General features: G+C 39.7%; 1 protein-coding gene and 1 long non-coding RNA gene across 6 annotated transcripts in view; one reads left to right on the top strand and one right to left on the bottom strand.

The window, feature by feature from the left end:
• KYAT3 (kynurenine aminotransferase 3) overlaps positions 1–10,796 on the top strand; it is a 37,779-nt gene extending 26,983 nt beyond the window's left edge. For all 5 annotated transcript variants that reach the window (XM_087930139.1, XM_026700283.2, XM_026700284.2 and 2 more), the window contains 8 exons: positions 263–388; positions 473–593; positions 4,242–4,318; positions 5,298–5,387; positions 6,781–6,967; positions 7,778–7,851; positions 8,850–8,936; positions 9,411–10,796. In XM_087930139.1, the coding sequence (XP_087786265.1) occupies positions 263–388; positions 473–593; positions 4,242–4,318; positions 5,298–5,387; positions 6,781–6,967; positions 7,778–7,851; positions 8,850–8,936; positions 9,411–9,467 (819 nt within the window). In that variant the 3' untranslated portion in view covers positions 9,468–10,796. The remainder of the gene's footprint in view (positions 1–262; positions 389–472; positions 594–4,241; positions 4,319–5,297; positions 5,388–6,780; positions 6,968–7,777; positions 7,852–8,849; positions 8,937–9,410) is intronic.
• On the bottom strand, positions 2,406–18,203 carry LOC148126173 (uncharacterized). The gene is made up of 3 exons (XR_015742910.1): positions 17,630–18,203; positions 13,685–13,737; positions 2,406–3,268 (listed from the first exon to the last, which is right to left on the bottom strand). It is a non-coding gene; the product is annotated as an uncharacterized LOC148126173 (long non-coding RNA).
• Positions 18,204–19,221: the final 1,018 nt, after the last annotated feature.

Raw genomic sequence — 19,221 nt, 5'->3', positions numbered from 1 at the left:
AAACTAATTGAGAGGCATTTTTCAGTAAAGTTAAAAAAATAAAGTTTTTTATCCTTATGAACCTCTTTCATATTTGCCCTCTTTTCAACTTTTTGTTTTGCAAAATCTGGTCACTGAAGGAAAGAGGAGAGAGAGATGTAATTATTTATCATTCTTTTGATTTTATTTTTTGGGCCTGGATAACAATGAAATCTTATCAATTTAGGAGATTTGGTACTGGGCAGTCCTAGCAGTTAATAAAATATGTTCTGTTTTATTCCAGAAATCTGTGAATGGAGAAGCTGCTTCTAGTGCTGACTGGATCTTGGATCCCACCGAGCTTGCAAATAAATTTAATTCCAAGACTAAAGCTATTATACTGAATACCCCTCACAATCCCATAGGAAAGGTGAACATTTGAAGTTTGCTTTACACACACACACTTAAAGTATATATTGAATATACTGACCAGCATGTTTCTCTCTTCATTTAGGTTTATACAAAAGAAGAGCTCCAGATAATTGCTGATCTCTGTATTAAATATGACACACTGTGCATCAGTGATGAGGTGTATGAATGGCTAGTTTATACTGGAAATAAACATATTAAAATAGGTACTAAAAATTTTGAATTTAGCTGTTGAACAAAAAAGAAACAGTTATATCTTCTTATATTTTTATCTTCAGAGTGAGATGGGCAGCATATAAATTTAATAATGAATAAATGAATTAATTATTAAATAAATAAATATTTGAAAACATGGCTGTACTCATAAGTAATAAGCCTGTGTACTTTATCGAGGATGTGTTGAATGAGGTATAATGGTCTGATTTACACATGATAAATCATATTGAGTGAATTTGCATATAATTCTAAACAAAAAACTAACTGCTTATAGCTTCAGACTATGGATAGGGTCTAGGACAACTTGCCGCAGCTGACTTGCCTCAGCCAACTTGCCACAACCAACTTCCTGCGGGACAATTAACAGGTTAACTCAAGAGAGGGAAAGATGAATTGCAGCAGGCCTTGTCTTGCTTTAGGTTTGAACCTTCTCAAGTTAGAACTCTCTTAAGGCTGGGATGAGCTGCAACTTAAGAGAGTTATTCCATGTTGCATTGTCTCACTGTGAGTTGTTCCAGGGTGAGTCGGCCAGTGGTGGGATTCCAATTTTTTTCCTACCGGTTCTATGAGAGCTCGCTTCGCAGTGCTCAAAAAACGCCCTCTGTGCCAACACTGGTGAGCTGAGCTATTTTTTTACTTCAGCTGAGTCGCGGCATTCCGCAAGGCAATATAGGACAGGAAACTGCGGGGGCGAGTGGGCGGGGCTAGCCAGAGGTGGTATTTACTGGTTCTCCAAACTACTCAACATTTCCATTACCGGTACGCCGGAACTGGTCCAAACCGGCTGAATACCACCTCTGGAGTTGGCTGAGGTGAGACAGCCATAGCGAGATGGCCAGGGAAAGTTGGTTGGGTGGAGATGTCCCATTCTGTCTGGCCCAGCTTACTTAAAGAAATATTGCCTGTTAGTTACAGCAAAATTTTTTTCAAAAAAGCAAAAAGCACACGCTTCAGAAAATAATGTTAAAGTTGAAATATATTAAGTATCTGACTTAAAGTAAGTCATATGATTCAATGAAATGTTATTGTTAGATATGTAAACATTACATAATTCAATGAAATAAGCTCTCTAGCTGAGTTGAGCTCCTGGGGATGATTACATGCATACATCAACATGGTTTTCTTTGCAGATATGCAGCAGGGTCTTGTCACATTGCCTTCTTCAAAGGTTTCCCAATCTAGTTTACAGATTTCTAGTGATTTTTTTTTTCCAGGTAGTAATCAAATCTGACCCTGTGTAGTTTCTGAGCCCAGACAAACTCATTCAAACATTATTTGATATGATCAAATTGTGCTGATGAATTACTGTTTGGCTTCTCCAAAGGTAACTGAATATTTTAAGTCCTAATTTTCTTCCTGCTGGCAGAGCCCCAAAACATATAGTTGCAAAATGATTAGAGCATGACATTCTGCTCTCGACAGTGATTTACTCTTAGTACTTTAAACTCCATCAGTTCTAATTCGATATACATTCTCCCAGTAGGTGGGATGAAGTGATTTGCAAGGTTTGATTCAGTTGATATCAGAAAATGGGTGTATCTATCCAGTTATTTTTATAGCATATATTTCAAAGCTTACAGTTTTTGGAGACTTTTTTTTTTTCATTCTATCTGGATGAAATTCTTTTTCTTTCCATCTTTTTTCCTGGCATTGGAGGTGTAGGTAGACTTTGGATATACTTATCTGTTGTGTGTCTGAGCCATTCAAGCTTCATTACTTTCATCCACTTTGGATGGTTCCACACAAAGAGTGCTTTGTCCCAGTAGTCAAAAGATTCTTTGCAGCCATTCCATTTTTTTTCTCCTTAGCTGCTTTTTAATGGAAAAAAAAAATAATGAAGCGGTGGCAGGGATACATGAGAATTACAAAAAGAAAACCAGAGTGACCGTATTGCTGTAAAATGAAACCATACATTCATTGAAATGTCTATGAAAGCTTTCACGCCATTAAAGCTGGATCTCCGAATGCGAAATTATTTTCATAAAATAATAAGAGTTGGAAGGAGAAGTTTGAACCCTTGGTTCAGCGCAGGAATATTTCTGAGAGATGGCTATATGCCTCAGTTTAAATGCATCAGCAATGGGGGAGCCTGTCGCTTCCTTCTGTTTGTATAACCCATAATAGGTTTGGTATTTATTATGCGCTGCAAATCATCAACAAAATTTTATCTTTAAATGGGAATTGAAAACTGCTTGTTGGCAAAATTAATGGAATATTTTCATTGGTATTACTACCATTTATTCAATTAAATTGATATGCTGTGATCTGGGAGGTTTACAAATAGTTAAAAACCTAAAAATAAGAACAAAAACATTGCAAAACGAAGATGGTTGAGATACCAACTCCAGATGGGAACAAATGAAAAGAAAAAAAGGGAAACATCGATCATGTTTGCCAAAGGCCTGGGTGAAGAGGTAAAATCAGCAAATACTCTTTCATTCTTATTTTATAAGATTGTATGTAAAGAATGTCACATTTATTTTTCTGTATTTTGTGTAAAGGGTTTGTGTATAAATAAATCAATCTCAGGCATTTTTATTGCATTGCATAGATTGCATAGAAAATTCAGTATAAAATATTTCGGATGAAGTTCTTGCTCATGTACACTTCTTTGTTCTTGGCCACTTTTAAGCAAATCCCATGGAACAGTTTCAGACTGTAAAACCTAGGTATAAATGACAGTTATGTTTACAAAATGAGCAAACTATTCCTCCCTTTTTTTTCTACAAAGCGATTTTTCTTTAGCTTATTTATTTTGTACGTGAAGTTTATACAGGGAAGAGAACATAAATCCTCTCCCTAGAGACAGTTGTATTAAGTTTCTTATATTCTATCAATTGAAGTGACACATGTATCATGAAAATGAATATTGCATCAATTTGCAACATCAGTTATAATTCTCCAATACTCTTAATAGAGACTATGAGTGATAGTACACGGAATCAGTACATCTTTGTGCTGTCATCAAGATAGTTTCCTCTCGTGTAGAATAGTAAATCATTTTTTCTTACCTGCCTTGTGCAAAATGGAAGTTGTGCTGACAAATTTAATGCATATTGTAAATGAGAATTTTCCTGATAGATCCATAGGGATAGTATTGATGTGAATCTGTATGTTGTCTTCTTACTGATATTATTTTTGAATCTGATTGTATATGAAAATGAGTTCAGTCTGTTGCTTCGTATAACAAATGTGCCATGATAACCTTCCTATTTAAATCTACTGCTAAAATAGAATAGCCAGTTTTGAGGCTGACTTCCCCATTCATTCCAAATGTTTTGGGGTTCCCCAAATAGCTAGCCAATTCATATCTGGGGGGTGGCCATTTAAGACTGATTTAATTCAGTGCTAATTTGTATTATAGAAAGCTTTTATTATGCATATACTTGTGAACTTTAGAAAAATAATTTTATCTTGTCAGATATTTTTCTTCCAGTTCATTACTTAACAGCTCTGAACTTATTTTATTGATCATAAATACAATTATTTCTACCCTGTCATTTTAATGGATATCTGTTTGTAAAGTGAAATTTGGAATCTCTGCAGAATGTAATTTCTGAATGGTGAACATGTATCAGAAGGGCAAAATATAAATCTTCATAAATAAAATATCAATTAACTTGTTTTAATATGAACAGCTACTTTGCCTGGAATGTGGGAGAGAACAATAACAATAGGAAGCGCTGGAAAAACATACAGCGTAACTGGCTGGAAGGTAATGGACTTAGTTAGAAATTACTTCCATGAAAATTCATATATTGAGGTAGTGTTGAATTAGAACCTTGACACTAGGGAATGCAGACCAATATTTGCAAATTATATAAACCCAAAGATTTTAAAAAATTAAAGGCTGGCAAGAACTGAACTTAAAGATATTTTTTATTATCAATCTGACATAGCAATATATATCCATCTGTATATTTCATATGGTAGTTCTAATTTGAATTTAAAGATGGGTACTACTGAATGAAAAACAATCTAATTTTAGACCATGTTTCTGCATGGCATTTTGATCTTCACAATTGTATTGAAAATATACTGGTGAGATTTGGGACATTACCACTATAGTAAAATACATCATGAAAGGTTGCATTGAGAAATGAAAATTGAGGAAATCCCATATATAAATCCCATATGTATACAAATAAACTTTCAGATCTCTATTAAGTCTCAAATGGGCATGACCATAGGGGAATTTTAATATGTGAACATTTACAGCTGTTGTGAAGATTTATAAAGACATAAATGATGTAAAGTATGTATATTTGTTTTTTGAAATCATTATATATGACACTTATTTATAAAATAGATGTTTAATTCTAGAAAATGTAGCTTGGTGGGTTTTTTTTTAAAGTATCTATTTAAATAAAGAGTTAACTATAGAATCTCTGATTCTATTATCTTCCACTACCCAATAATAACTTCCTAAAAGATTTAGGGAGAAAATTTTTCATCAGCTGAAAGAAAATTCTTCTCTAAGTGTATCAGTTGCCTATCAATGACTGATGGGGTTTGTGTGGGCAAATAAATGTTTTTTGTATATTATAACTTCTATGAATTTATCTGCAAAATAGGCACAGTGTATATATATCATGACATAGATGAAAGGAGGGAATGCCTGAAAGCTTCCTAGCATGCATTGTTTTGTAAATATAAGAAAACAATCAACAAGTAATGCATATTTTATCTTTCAGCTTGGTTGGTCTATTGGTCCCTCACATCTGATAAAACACTTGCAGGTCGTTCAACAAAATACCATTTATACATGCCCAACTCCATTACAAGTAAGTACAAAAGCATACAAGGAAACGATGTTTTTGTAAAACATCCTGCACCCTTTGGGAGGTCAGAAATATGGAAAGGATTTAAAATGGATTAGAAAGAAATGTATGGATGCAAATTGTAAGTGGGTTATCTGAGTTTTTTTTCTCATATAAAAGATGCTGTGTTTCAGTGGTTACATGGCCTAGACATATTTGAAGATAGATCTTCTTAACATTTACGTTTTATTGTGTTTTATTAATCTATGTGAAATATTAACATATATTGTAAATCAATATAAGATATGCCATACACTAAATAATAACAGTAGGTGGGTTCTTTAATGCATAGGCCCAGTGTTAATCAGCATTGGAATAAATAACCATTTCTCTGTTATCTGAGAAAATGAAAATGGACAGAAATAGGTAGAATAGAGCATCATTTTGCAATATTTTGCTAATGTGTAACTTATCCAGTAGTTTTATAGACAATTATATCCAGTAAGACAATTTTAAATTTATCCAGTAGTTTTATAGACAATTTTAACATGCTAAGGTAAAGGTTCCCCTCGCACATACATGCTAGTCGTTTCCAGCGCTAGGGGACAATGCTCATCTCCGTTACAAAGCTGAAGAGCTAGCGCTATCCGAAGACATCTCCATGGTCATGTGGCTGGTATGACTAAATGCCGAAGGTGCCCGGGACGCTGTTACCTTCCCACCAAAGTGGTCCCTATTTTTCTACTTGCATTTTTACAAGATTTCGAACTGCTAGGTTGGCAGAAACTGGGCCAAGTAACAGGAGCTCACTGCGTTAACACGGTGCTAGGGATTCGAACTGCCGACCGATCGACAAGCTCAGTGTCTTAGCCACTGAGCCACCACGTCCCTCTATAACATGCTAAAGCATCACTTAATCCAACCTTTATATTAGAGTGTAGTGTTCTGTATGTTTGCAGTTAGATTTAAATTTCATAAGTATTCTGGAGCTTCTTCCTTTGGCAAGGAAGAAGAATGTGAATAGTCTAGATTTTATCTCTAATTAAAACTTATGAAACAGTATAGATCCCTTCATAATTTTATATTATCCTAAAACCATAATCCTGGTTAAACAATTTGGAATAATATTATTGACAAAAGTTGAACACAGATACATATTGAATTAATTAAAATAACGAGGCTGAGGGTTGAAAGAAAACAAGGCTTCAAACAAATGTAGCCCAACAATAGAAGAATGTCCGCTGGGCTGATGTGTTTCTTGTTAATGGAACATCTATTTTGGTGGGCACTCTTAGTGAAAAACAATCACAATTTTGAGCTTTAAAGATAACATTGTTATCATTAAACCCAGATCTCATAGGTGTCTTCGGTTTATGTTGATTATTTCAACTTTTTCTTAATGTGTTTGGCTTTTCAGGAGGCTGTAGCCCAAAGCTTTTTGCTAGATTTCAAACGCATGGATGATCCAGAATGCTATTTCTACTCCTTGCCTAGAGAGCTGGAAAGGAAACGGAACCGAATGGCTCAGATGTTTCTGGAAGTTGGACTGAAGCCTGTTATTCCCGAGGGAGGATATTTTATGATTGTTGATGTGTCCACACTAGGTTAGTGACATTCTTCATTTATAGCTGGGAGGAGGTTGTTTTCAGCAGAATTGAAGCTGCATCAGAAAGGTAATAGGAGAAAGAAATCTATACAGGTGATTACAATTTAGCCCAAAATTTCTGGTGCTAAGCCAGGCAGTTAAGTGAGTTTTGTCCCATTTGCCACAGTTGTTAAGTGAATCGTTGCAGTTATTAAGTGAATCATGCGGTCATGAAGCGAAACTGGATTCCCCCATTGACTTTGCTTGCCAGAAGCTGGCTGGGAAGGTTACAAATAGCGATCGGGGAATAGTGCAGCTCTCATAAATACATGCCAAGTGCTTGAAATTGATCACATGACCATCAGGATGCTGCAACAGTCATTAAGTGTGAAAAATGGTCACAAATCACTTTTTTCAACTTTGAACAGTCACTAAACAAATGGTTGTACGTTGAGGACTACCTGTAATGAAGGCTACCTGAGTTCTGGATTCAAGGCTTGGGACAGTAAATGAGAAAATATTCAGGTTGATGACTTCATGACAGTGTCCTGTAGAAGTACACTATGATCCTCTTAAGTGCCAGGCCATTAATTTGTATGGTAGGTCCTCAAAATATTTCTATGTACTGGTGGTCTGCATAAAAGGAAAATGTTGGGATCTGGTAACTTAGTATACGGCTTCAGAGGAGACATAAGGAAAGGAATCCAATGATATAGTTCCCATATTATTTACCCAGCTTAGATTGATTTTGTATATCTGCAAAAAGGTGGAATTGTCCTACTTGATGTTTCGGAATTGGAAAATAATGTTATTTATTTATTTTTTAAAGGTATAGATCTGTCTGACATGGAAAAAGGGAAACCTTATGATTATAAATTTGTGAAATGGATGATTAAATCTAAGGTAGGTTCTGGTTTCTTTTTTCTTCCTATTTCATATCCAACTAAAATATTTTAAATAAAATTGAAATGGGTAATCCCGATATAGAGGTGCAGAGTGAAAAGTTATATGTCCATAAATGTGCAGAACTTTTTTATCCCCAATTGTGGACCTTGGCATTTAGCGTAGAAAAGCGCTTCCTTAGCATAAGCAAAAATGGAAGTAAAATTCAATATTTAAAAACTTCATTTAAATTGGGGGTGTCAAACTCAAGGCCCGAGAGCTGGATCCAGCCTGCAGAGTGCTTAGATCTAGCCTGCGGGGCCGGTCTGGAAATAGCAAAGGATCGGCTTGCCGGTGCCTCCGCTAGCAAAAATGAGGTGCAGGTTGGGTGTATGTGCCCCCACCACAACCGCTTTTGGCCTCCAGAATTGTCTAGGACGCCTTCCAGGTCCAAAATGGAGCCTCTGGAGTCGCCCAGGAGGCTGTCCAGGCCTCAAACGGGGCCTCTGGAGTAAATGGGGTTCCTAGAGTTGCCCAGGAGGCCTTCCGGGTCCAAAATGGAGCCTCCAGAGTGGTCCAGGAGGCCGTCCTTGACTCAGAAGGTTATAAAAGGGAGAAAAGGTAAAATATTTTACCTTTCAGGCTTGCAGAGTTCTGCTACTATAGCCTATGTCAACAATTTTATAGTTCTAGTCTTCCTATGGAGTCAGTTTCTTGATCTGGTCTTTCATAAGGTGATCAAGTAGATCAAGTAAATAGTAAAAAAACAAAATCACAGAAATGTACGCCTCCCTATTTTTATAAGTTTATAAAACTAGGTCTGCAGAGGTGCTGTCCCATGTTACACCCACCATGGGCATGCTCACCATGGCCACGCCCCCACCAGCCCTCCAAGGTCAAACCCAATCCTGATGTGGCCCTCAATGAAATTGAGTTTGGCACCCCTGATTTAAATAGTTGCCACATACAAAATCCTTTTTAATGTACCGTAAGCTTGTAATTCTATTTTATTTTTTCAGAAACTGTCAGCTATTCCTCTGACTCCATTTTGTGGCCCAGAAACTAAAGGTCAATTTGAAAAATATATACGCTTTTGCTTCATCAAAGTAAGTTCTACAGTCTATTGATCTTACAGAATTTCCTTTTTTTCTAATTTAACCATGAAATTTTCAAATACTGCTACTATTATTTCCATATCATATTTATAACATTTGCAATAACATTATTTGTGCTTTTTCTAAGTCCAAAAATGCTGCTTAGAAACAAAATGCTGTTTTGATGTAAAAATGTTCATTTCAATATGGAAGACTTTTCAGGAGTAGACTGTTGAATACGGTCATTATCTTCCTAGTAAATTTCTGTTTTTCATGACTCCATTTGAGAATGTGCATATTGCTGGTGATTCCTTGAGTAACAGCTGGATCATTGACAACCATTTATTTATCATGAATAAACTGAATTACTAGTTTGTTATATGACATTTATAGTAACAAATCACTCCGCCCCCCACCTCTGCTCTTTAATATCTTATATCATGAATGAACGTAGATTTTAATCTTCATGACATTCTTTCTTGGCAGAAAGACAGCACATTAGATGCAGCAGAAATGATTCTGAAGAATTGGAAGAAACAATGACCTAGAAGTAAAGAAGCTTCTATCATCCGAAAGAAAAAAAACAACCTAACAAATTATGTTTTTAAAGATTGCATTATGCTGCCATCTGCTGGATATTTAGCATTAATAATTGAAAAGTGTTGATATTGGTACCCTCCAAACTAATAGCATTTTTAAAAACAAGTTCAGAATAATTCTATCTAATTTTTAATATTCTTCAATAAAATATATAAATATTATTCTAAAGCAGTGTTTCTCAAAGCTGGCAACTTTAAGACACAGGGATTTCCAACTCCCTGACTGGGGAATTCTGGAAGTTGAAGTCCACATGTTTTAAAACTGCCAACTTTGAGAAACACTTGGATTTTAAACTACTGTGTTCCATTAGCTAGCAAAAGATATTTTGCTTTTATTGCATGGCAGATAGTTTCTTTTTGTCTTTCGTCATTCAAAAATATCAGCATAAACTGGTATTTGACAGTAGAGAATCAGTAGTGGTATGCTACCAGTTTTAACGGTTCGGCTGAACAGGTACTTAAAAAAAAGCCTCTGATCAGCTGAGAGGAGGGGAAAAAAGCCTCCAAAAAGAAATCAGCTGAGAGGATAAAAGACCAAAAAGTGCATGGGAGGGTGGGAGTGCCACTCCTAGCTTTTCGCTTCTTCATCCTCTCAGCTGCAATAATGTAATGGAAAGAATATAAAAGAAATATAATGAATTATTCTAGAAAAAAGCCAAATTACTTTAGAGTCTGAGTTTTCATCTCCCCATCTTGTGTAAATTAGATAAGCCCTTTGATGAGTGGTGGGCTTCAAATAATTTAACAATCGGTTCTCTGCCTGCTTGTTGGGTAGGCGTGGCCATGATGGGTGTGGCCTAGCCGGCCCCCTGTACCATCCTGGGAGCGAAAATGGGCTGTGGAGGGCCCATTTTCAACCTCCCCAGGCTCCGGCGGCTCTCTGGAGGCCGGAAATAGGCCAATTTTTGTCTTCCGTGGGTCTCTGGGAGGCCCGTTTTCCACCTCCCTAGGCTCCACACACCCCCTGGGATCCAAAACGGGCTGCGTGAGGAGGGACGGGGCCAGCCAGTCGTCAGAACTACTGGTTTACTCACCTGGATGTAAAATTTACATCCAGTGCGCCCGAACCGGTGTAAACTGGCCGAAGCCCACCCTGCCTTTGATCTTGCTTAAGTTCACAAAATGAGATGTGTCATCTGTCGTAGCAGGCTGTTTCCAATTATTATAATTTATGTTATAATATTCTTTGAGGACCTGTTAAGAATTGTCAACTAATTTTGTGGAATGAAAAATTGATTTACTTAAGAAATCACCAAAACTACTTAGTCATAAATCTTATCTGATTATTTGTTTTCATTGATTTTATAAATGTGCAAAAAACAATAAACCTAACATAGAAATATAATAGATGAGTGGATTTCTTCATTTTCTTGTTTAACTAAAGAAGGAAAATAACACGGGTAAGGAAAAAAAATGTGAACATATGGTAAAGTTACTATTGTTCTTACATTTTGATCCTGCTTTTTAAAATGCAAACAAACATATCTAATACTCCTGCCTGTTTTCTCTGTAACAACAACCCTGTGAGGTAACATTGGATTGAGAGAGAATGACTGACTCAAAATCATCCAGCTGCCTTTCATGCTTATGCTGGGACTAGAACTCACAGTCTCCTGACTTGTAGGCCAGCACCTTTCACAATCATACCAAACTGGCTGTCTATCATACACTGAGTCAGTTTGGTTGCTAATGCTTAGTGATTTCCCCATGACAGTATGATTCATTCCCCATAGCCTGCAAGAGGAAATGGAAAGCAGATTGTATAGAAGGAGTCCCAACAAAAGAATTTACCGATGCTAGCACAGAAGAATATAGACTTAAGCACAATGTGGGAACCATATACCACTTCCCAGAGAATTGAGGGAGGGAGGTGTAATCCCCCTTATAGAAAGCATATCTCATTGTATAGAGTCCTCCCTCCTCTGACTTGATTGTCCTGTTCCTTTAGTTGCTGACCAACTAATTGTTGCCTAATTTAGATAGCACATCTGTTCTTTTGCGTTTGTACTTGGAAGTTATTTCCTATGTGCTCTTCTTACAAAATGCATGGGACTGCCTTCCAGAACAACCATATGCATATTTACACAGAAGTTAAGTTAAATGCAGCTCACTTTTAGATGCATTAACCTGCACCATCATGCAACTGTGTGTTGTGGCTCGTCGGCTGCCAGCAGAGCTAGCAACAGTCAGGCGAGGTTGAGGGGGAGTCTGGGCCAGCTTTGGAGCCTTTGGAAGGCTCTGATGAGGAAGCAGGATTAGAGGCAGATGCAGAACTGGGACCTTCCATCCTGTAGGTGGAGAGGCAGGTGTCTTCGGGGCCTGAGCTGAGTTAGGGGGAGGAATAGATGGGTCCCATCCCAGATGCGCTTATGTATAGAGAGGAAAGGAGAGGAGAGCAATGGAAAGCAATAAGCCGGCTCTCAGGGAAAAGAAGACATAAACACTAACCAGACCCTGCCTGGCTGTGAAATAAATAGCAGGGGGTTGGGAGTGGCTGGTTGTTGCAGAAAACTGTTCATTTTCCAGGGTACATCAATCACATTGGATTCCTTTTCCAGAACCAGGTTTGTTGGGACTAATTGCTCTGTATTTGAAGTGTCAATGGAATGTCCTTGCTGGGAAATAGAGGGGCAGAATTTGCCTCAGCCGATTTGAACAGAGACTATTGCCCTGTTTTTAGAAGGGGAAAAGACTTTCATTTGTGACTCATTACTTTTGGTTTTGTTTATCCAACGCTTCCTGACTTAAATAAAACTATTGCTTCCCTGACTTAAATAAAAAAAGGGGTTGTGTTACTCATGAGTAAGCAGTTTCTTATTGCTTGTGAAGGCTGGGTCAGAACACTATGCATTTATTCTGTCTTGCGTCTAAGGCAGGACTGTCAAACTCATGGCCTGCGGGCTGGATGTGTCACACACTGGCCACACCCAATTTAGCAAAGGGAAAAAAGTCACGATACATCACATGCCACTGTGACAACACGAGTTTGACACCCCTGGTCTAAGGTCAGTTGTATATGCTCCTAGCTAATTCTGTCACCAAGATGGCAAAAAAATAAATAAATCACAAGGTCAGCAAGATAAGTCTTGCATAAGTGTTCATATGTACGTGAGAGCCAGTTTGGTCTAATGCTTAAAGCACTAGTCTAGAAAGTATGAGACTGTGAGTTCAAGTCCCGTCTTAGCCATGAAAGCCAGCTGGATGACTTTGGGGCAGTCACTTTCTCCCAGTTTAACTGTCTTTAAATAGGAGGATGAAAGTATGTTGAATGTGTTTGTTGCAACCTTGAGTTATTTGTAAAAATAATAAAGGCGGGAAATATGTATTCTCAGAATTAATGTTATCCTGCAAATCACTGGGTAGCATATCCTACCAATGTGTGTATTTTCACTAACTGAATGGGTGTGAATTTCATTGCACCTAGTGAGCTTTGACCTAAGTTTGACAGAATGGGAGGTATAATGGAATAAGTCTTAAATATTATTTCTGTGAGTTCTAGTCCTGTCCCAGGCACAAGCCATCTGGGTTGCTTTGAAGGAAGAAAACCACTTTTGAAATCATGCTAAGAAAACTGCAGGCTTGTCCAGGCAGTGGTCAGTGGTCAAAAACTGTCTCCTAATTATCATCATAGATACTATGCGCGCACACACACATATACATACATACATATGTGGAAAGGGAACTTCACGAAGACAATGGTGTCACTCAAGCAGGAAAAGCCCAAAGGGAACATCAGGCCAGCCATAAAACAAACTTACATAGGAAAAGGAATCAAATAAAAGGTATTAAAGAAGCCCTTTAGACAAAAGCCCAAATAATTAAGAAAACTAGAGAAATAAGAAAAGAAAACCCTTACAAACACAAGACATGCCAAATCAGCAAAACAAACAGACAAAAGATACAAACATATATATAAATTACAAAGGAGACAGACAGGAGATTGCCACAAAACAAATATAAGAAACCATTGTAAAGCTAAAAGAGATTAGGAAGAAACCGATAATAGAATCAAACCACCCCGCAAAGTTAGCCTTCCGCACCCTGTGGAGTTTGCCCTCCGGCGGGAATAAAGACAAACCCTGACAGGACTTAAAACATTAAAATACAAATACAGGCACTCACACACAAAAGGAGAAAAGGGTATAAAAATCAGGGACTTACCATACGAAGGTAGCTAGCTCAGGAACGTAGACTTCTCGCTATCTCTCGCCTTCCTGAAAAATAAAAAGATCCAGCTTTCAAGCAGTTGTCCATATCCTTGCGCTGGAGCCCTCCCAGTGGGAAAATCGAATCCTTGGAAGAAAGGCATTTTAACACTTTTCAATAATTGGTGGCCACAAAGGTTTCCCAGCCAACCCTGCCACCGGACTGGGCCTGCAGATCCAAACCCAGCCGGCGTGGACCTTCTTTGTCCAGGGACAACATCCATGGACCCAGCCTGGAAGGCATAAGGGTAGTAAAGGGAGTCCTTGGGCTTTTCCGCTCAACAGCTGCTTGAAAGCAGGTGAGTACCGCTTCAAATTTATAATCTTACTAGGGAGGGGAGTGGAAGCGTGAGTGTACCAGGTGTGTGATTGTGGGTTTTCTCTGTGGAAACAGCGGGACCTCACCTCCTCCGTGATTGCCAGCCGCACCTCAGCCAGCTGCTAGCTCAAAAACAAGCTGTGACCGGCTGGATTTCGGAACACAAGGGGTGACCACGGAATGTGAGTCCTTCTGAAGGACATAAGAAAAACCGAGCGGGCTGCAAAAAGAAACTGGTGTTAGGAAATAAATAAAAAGCAGAGGAGAAATAGTCCCGGTGCATCCCGCAAGCAAAGCCCAGTGCATTTAGAAGGGGCCCGTACCAGCTGCTGGCAAACAGAATTGGAAATAGTTTGTCTAAAAAGCAGAGTAGGTCCTTCCAGATCCCCACCTTTAAGGGAGATCTGAAAACTGATGGCTGAGTGTGGGAAGGGGCCCGTACCGGTGCTGCTAGGGGGCAGACGGTCCTCCGAGATCCCCATTGTTTAGGGAGGGTCTTGAAACTGATGGCTGAGTTTCCCTAAAAGAAAGGGGCCCGTACTCTGTGTGTAGGGAAACCGGAGTCCTTTCCAGACCTTTTTTGTCTGAAAACTGACGGCTGTAGCCCGGCTAAACCAAAGTAATCCCCACATCAGGTAGGGAATATGGGAAGTTATAGCTCGAGGGCAATGGAAGAGACCCCCTTGGATAAATTACTTGAGGCTTGGGATGAAAGGCAAGTGCTTGTCCTGACTGGAATGAATAAAAAAGAAGCAAAAAGAATTTGCAAAAAGTGGGCTTTATTGCGAGATGACACGGGTAGACAAATTTGACCTGATAGCAGTACTTTAGATTATAAAACCCTGAAAGCACTTAGAACACGCATTAAACTTAGCCAAATACCCTATTGGTACTGCTGGGCTGAAATGGCTAGGACCAAAGACCTGACTCAGGGAAAAGATCAAGCAAAGTCTGAAACCCATTCCCTGGAAGGAAAGACTGAGGAACGGATTATGGCTCCCCTTTTAAGCAAACCAGTGCCAGGCAGAAATAGGGGACAACTAGAATACGTTTTTACCCACACTCCCTTCTCTGCCTCTGACTTGGTCATCTGGAAAAAGGATACCCCAGCTTTCAAGGCTGATCCTCAAACAGTAATTCAAACCCTGAAATCTATCATAGACAGCCATAATCCATCCTAGGGTGATATGACCCAGCTGCTATAAGTCTTTCTAACGAAAGATGAACTATTAAAACTGATTGAAAAAAAAAGACCTAATAGCTAAACTACCAACTATCCCTGGACAGACAGCCCCAGCCCGCATCGCATGGCCAGTACATCGCCCTGATTGGGACCATAGTGATACCAATCACTGGGATGAATACACAAGAGCAAAAGATAACTTACTAGAAGCTTTAGAGAAAATAGGTAAAAAGCTTTTAAACTGGTCAGAATTTCAAAAAACAACACAAAGAGAAAAGGAAAACCCTGATGCCTTTTGGGTCCGCCTGTCAGAAGCAGCTATTGCATATGCCCACCTAGACCTTAGCTGCCTGAAGGACCAAAGGATTTTAACTTCAGCCTTCATGGACTAGTCCACCGTGGATATCAAAGACCATTTCCACCGCTTCGTCTCTAACTGGCCAATCTTAGAAATAGCAGAGTTGTGCAGGATCACTAACTTTGTCTATGATCAAAGAGACAAGCTGAAAGAGGAGAAGAAAGATAGAAAGAGGCGGACTGGAAGACAGGAAGACTTAAAAATGTTTGCTGTAATGCAATCTAATGCCAGACAAACGCCAGGTAAAACCCCCTATAATTCAAGGAAATGCTGGCATTGCGATAAAGCTGGATGGTTACAAGGCAAATGCCAGCATTGCTATAGATGCGGACAGAAAGGTCATTTCAGCAGACAATGCAGGCAACACCCTTCCCGCAACCAGTATCACCCACCACCTAGAAACATGAGGCCAGGCAATAATCCAGTCCATTACACTGAACAACAAAGCTTTAATCATCAGGCACCACCCAGCACTCCTTTTCCTCCAATAAATCATAACAATAGACATCAATGGGAGCAAAGAAGAGAACATGACCTACCCCTTTCCTAACTAGAACATGAAAAAGCACTGAATTCATGGCTACCTTTAACGGGCTGGCTATCCCCCTAAAAAACGGCCCTGAAGGGGAACCCATTGTCACCATTCTAATAGGAGAAAAGAAATACAATTGCTTAGTTGATACTGGAGCCACCTCCTCATTAATTACTGAACCACCATATAAAGCTTCAGTGGCTGAAGGGGCTCGGGATAGCATAATGGGAGTGTGTGGGGGGGGGAAATAATCCCTGTAGAATTTACCCACAACGTACCAGTAGAACTAGGACCTTTCACAGTAGACCATGCATTCACTATTTGCCCCCAGTCTCCTCTATACCTACTAGGAAGGGATCTCCTATGTAAAATGGGAGCTACCATAACATGTGGCAAACAGGGCCTGCAATTGGAAATCCCGGGAAAAGGCACGCACAAGACAATCATGCTGATAACCAGCAACATGGGGCTTCATGAAGATTTAAAAAGCCTGCCACCCTCCTTATGGGGCTGGGATGCATCAGAAGTGAGACTACTTAAAGGAGCAACACCTGTTACTATCCAAGTGAAACATGGACCACCTCCATGCGTGCCCCAGTACAAAATCCCTGCAGAGGCAATTCTCCCCATAAAGAAATTAATACAAGCATACCTAAAGCAAGGAGTTCTCATTAAATGTACCTCTCCCTGCAACACCCCCATTTTTCCGGTGAAGAAATCTACAGTAGACAAAGATGGAAACCCCATCTTTAGATTTGTGCACAATTTAAGGCTCATAAATGATCACGTGATACCAAGAGCCCCCATAGTACCTAACCCATCAACTATAATCACCGAGGCGCCAGGCTCAGCCACCTATTTTTCTGTCATAGATTTGTGCTCTGCTTTTTTTAGCATTCTGGTGGACCCAGCATCCCAATATCTATTTGCCTTTACCTGGCAAGACCAACAGTATACTTGGACTCGATGGCCACAAGGCTATACTGAGTCCCCCACCCTATTCTCAGAAATATTAAAGGCAGACCTCTCCTCCATTTCCTTACCACAACAGTCCATTTTGATCCAATATGTTGATGATTTACTGCTGGCATCTCAGACCAAGCTAGCATGTAAAACAGACACCCTATACTTACTTGAAGCCCTGGCAGAAAGAGGGCACAAAGCCTCCCCTTCCAAATTGCAATATTTAAAACAAGAAATAACATATCTGGGCTACATTATTGCACCAGGAATTAGAAGACTGGCCCCTAACTGGGTAGAAACCATTTTAGCCATGAAACCACCCCAGACAAAACGACAGGTCAGAGCCTTGCTGGGAGTACTGGGCTTCTGCCGCCCATGGATCCACTCGTTTGGAGAATTAGCCCGACCTCTCATTCAACTAACAGGCAAAAACATGCTGGACCCTATTGAATGATCCAAACCTTTGGACAAAATACTTCAGACCATAAAACAAACCCTGGCATCAGCCCCCGCACTCAGGCTACCTGACTATAGGAAACCTTTTACCTTATTCATCCATGAAAAATTAGGTGTTGCTTCCGGCGTTCTGACACAACCTTTTGGACACACACATCGAGCAGTCAGTTACTATTCTGTAACCCTAGATCCAGTAGCTCAAGGGGCTGTCCCCTGCTTAAGAGCCGTGGCGGCTACAGTCGAACTGGTTAAACGATCTAAGGATTTAGTACTAGGACATCCACTATTGCTAAAAGTCCCCCATGAAGTTTTTGCGATTCTCTTAAAGAGACAGACACAAGCCTTTACTCAGCAGCGTTTGGCTCAATATGAAGCTGAACTTTTTACCTCTGATCACATTACGTTTGAGAGATGTAATACTCTAAACCCAGCTACCCTGCTCCCCATAGAACAGGAGGAAGGTAATCTCCATGATTGCTTCCATTTAGTGCACGGCACTGAATTACCCCGCTCCGATTTAACAGATACCCCGCTACAAAACCCCGACACTGAACTATTCACAGATGGTTCCTCCTACATGCACGAGAAAAAAAGAGTAACGAGAGCAGCTGTAGCCTCCCTACAGGAAATCATCTGGGCCTCCCCCCTTCCTCCCTCCCACAGCGCCCAAGCAGCTGAGCTTATAGCTTTAACGAAAGCTTGTGTATCCTTGCGCCGGAGCCCTCCCAGTGGGAAAATCGAATCCTCGGAGGAAAGGCATTTTAACACCTTTCAACACATACACAGCATATTTTGCAAGGAACTTTATGTTAGTGGATAAATTAAGCTGGAGTCTCTCTCTCTCCCCCTCCTCCAATTTGCTTTTGCCTTTTTATTGCTTGGGTTTAACCAGTAAATAAACAGCATTCAAACTCTGCAGTCCCATTACCCCATGCAATGCACTAGAAAATGTCACCAGAAAATTACCCATAGCTAGAATAGAATGAGCTGGAAGGGACTTTGTAGGTCTTGTACTCCAGCCCCCTGCTCTAGCAGGAGAACCTATACCATTTCAGTTAACTATCTAGAACCTTCTTAAAAACCTCCAGAGATCCATGATTTCTGGTGGCAAGCTGTTCCACTGTTTAATTGTCCTCACTGTTAGGAAGTTTCTCCTTAATTCAAATTTGCTTCTCTCCTTGATTAGTTTCCAACCATTGTTTTTTTTTGTCCTGCCTTCTGTGGTGCTTTGTAGAATAATTTGACCCCCTCTTCTTTGTGGCAACCCCTCAAATCCTGGAATACTGCTATCATGTTGCCCCTAAATTCTTCCTTTCTTTAGAGTAGCCAAACCTAAATCCTGCAGCAGTTCTTCGTAAGCTTTAGTCTGCAGGCCTTCTTTGATCATCTTAGTTGCTCTTCTCTGAACTTTTTCCAAGGTCTCTCTCAACATCTTTTTTGTAGTATGGTGACCAAAATTGGTTGCAGTAAAATGCACAACTATGCAACAGGAGTATGCTGGAATTTAAATCCCACCGAGCTCATCCAAACACCTTCCTAGCAAATATGCTTTAAGGCCTCCCACCTTTAAAACACAACTGGGGACAGCACCTCTCCCCTCCACCCGCGGAAAGAAGGCAGGAAAACGCGCGATCCTTTGCTTTTTGACCCGCGCGGCTTTCCGTCGACGAGGCCTCTGTAAA

This window comes from Pseudonaja textilis, chromosome 3 (genome assembly GCF_049901715.1).
Source record: "Pseudonaja textilis isolate UNSWEBS1 chromosome 3, rPseTex1.2, whole genome shotgun sequence".
NCBI lineage: Eukaryota > Metazoa > Chordata > Lepidosauria > Squamata > Elapidae > Pseudonaja > Pseudonaja textilis.
Note: the sequence above shows the minus strand (reverse complement) of the source record. Positions and strands in the feature narration are given on the sequence as shown.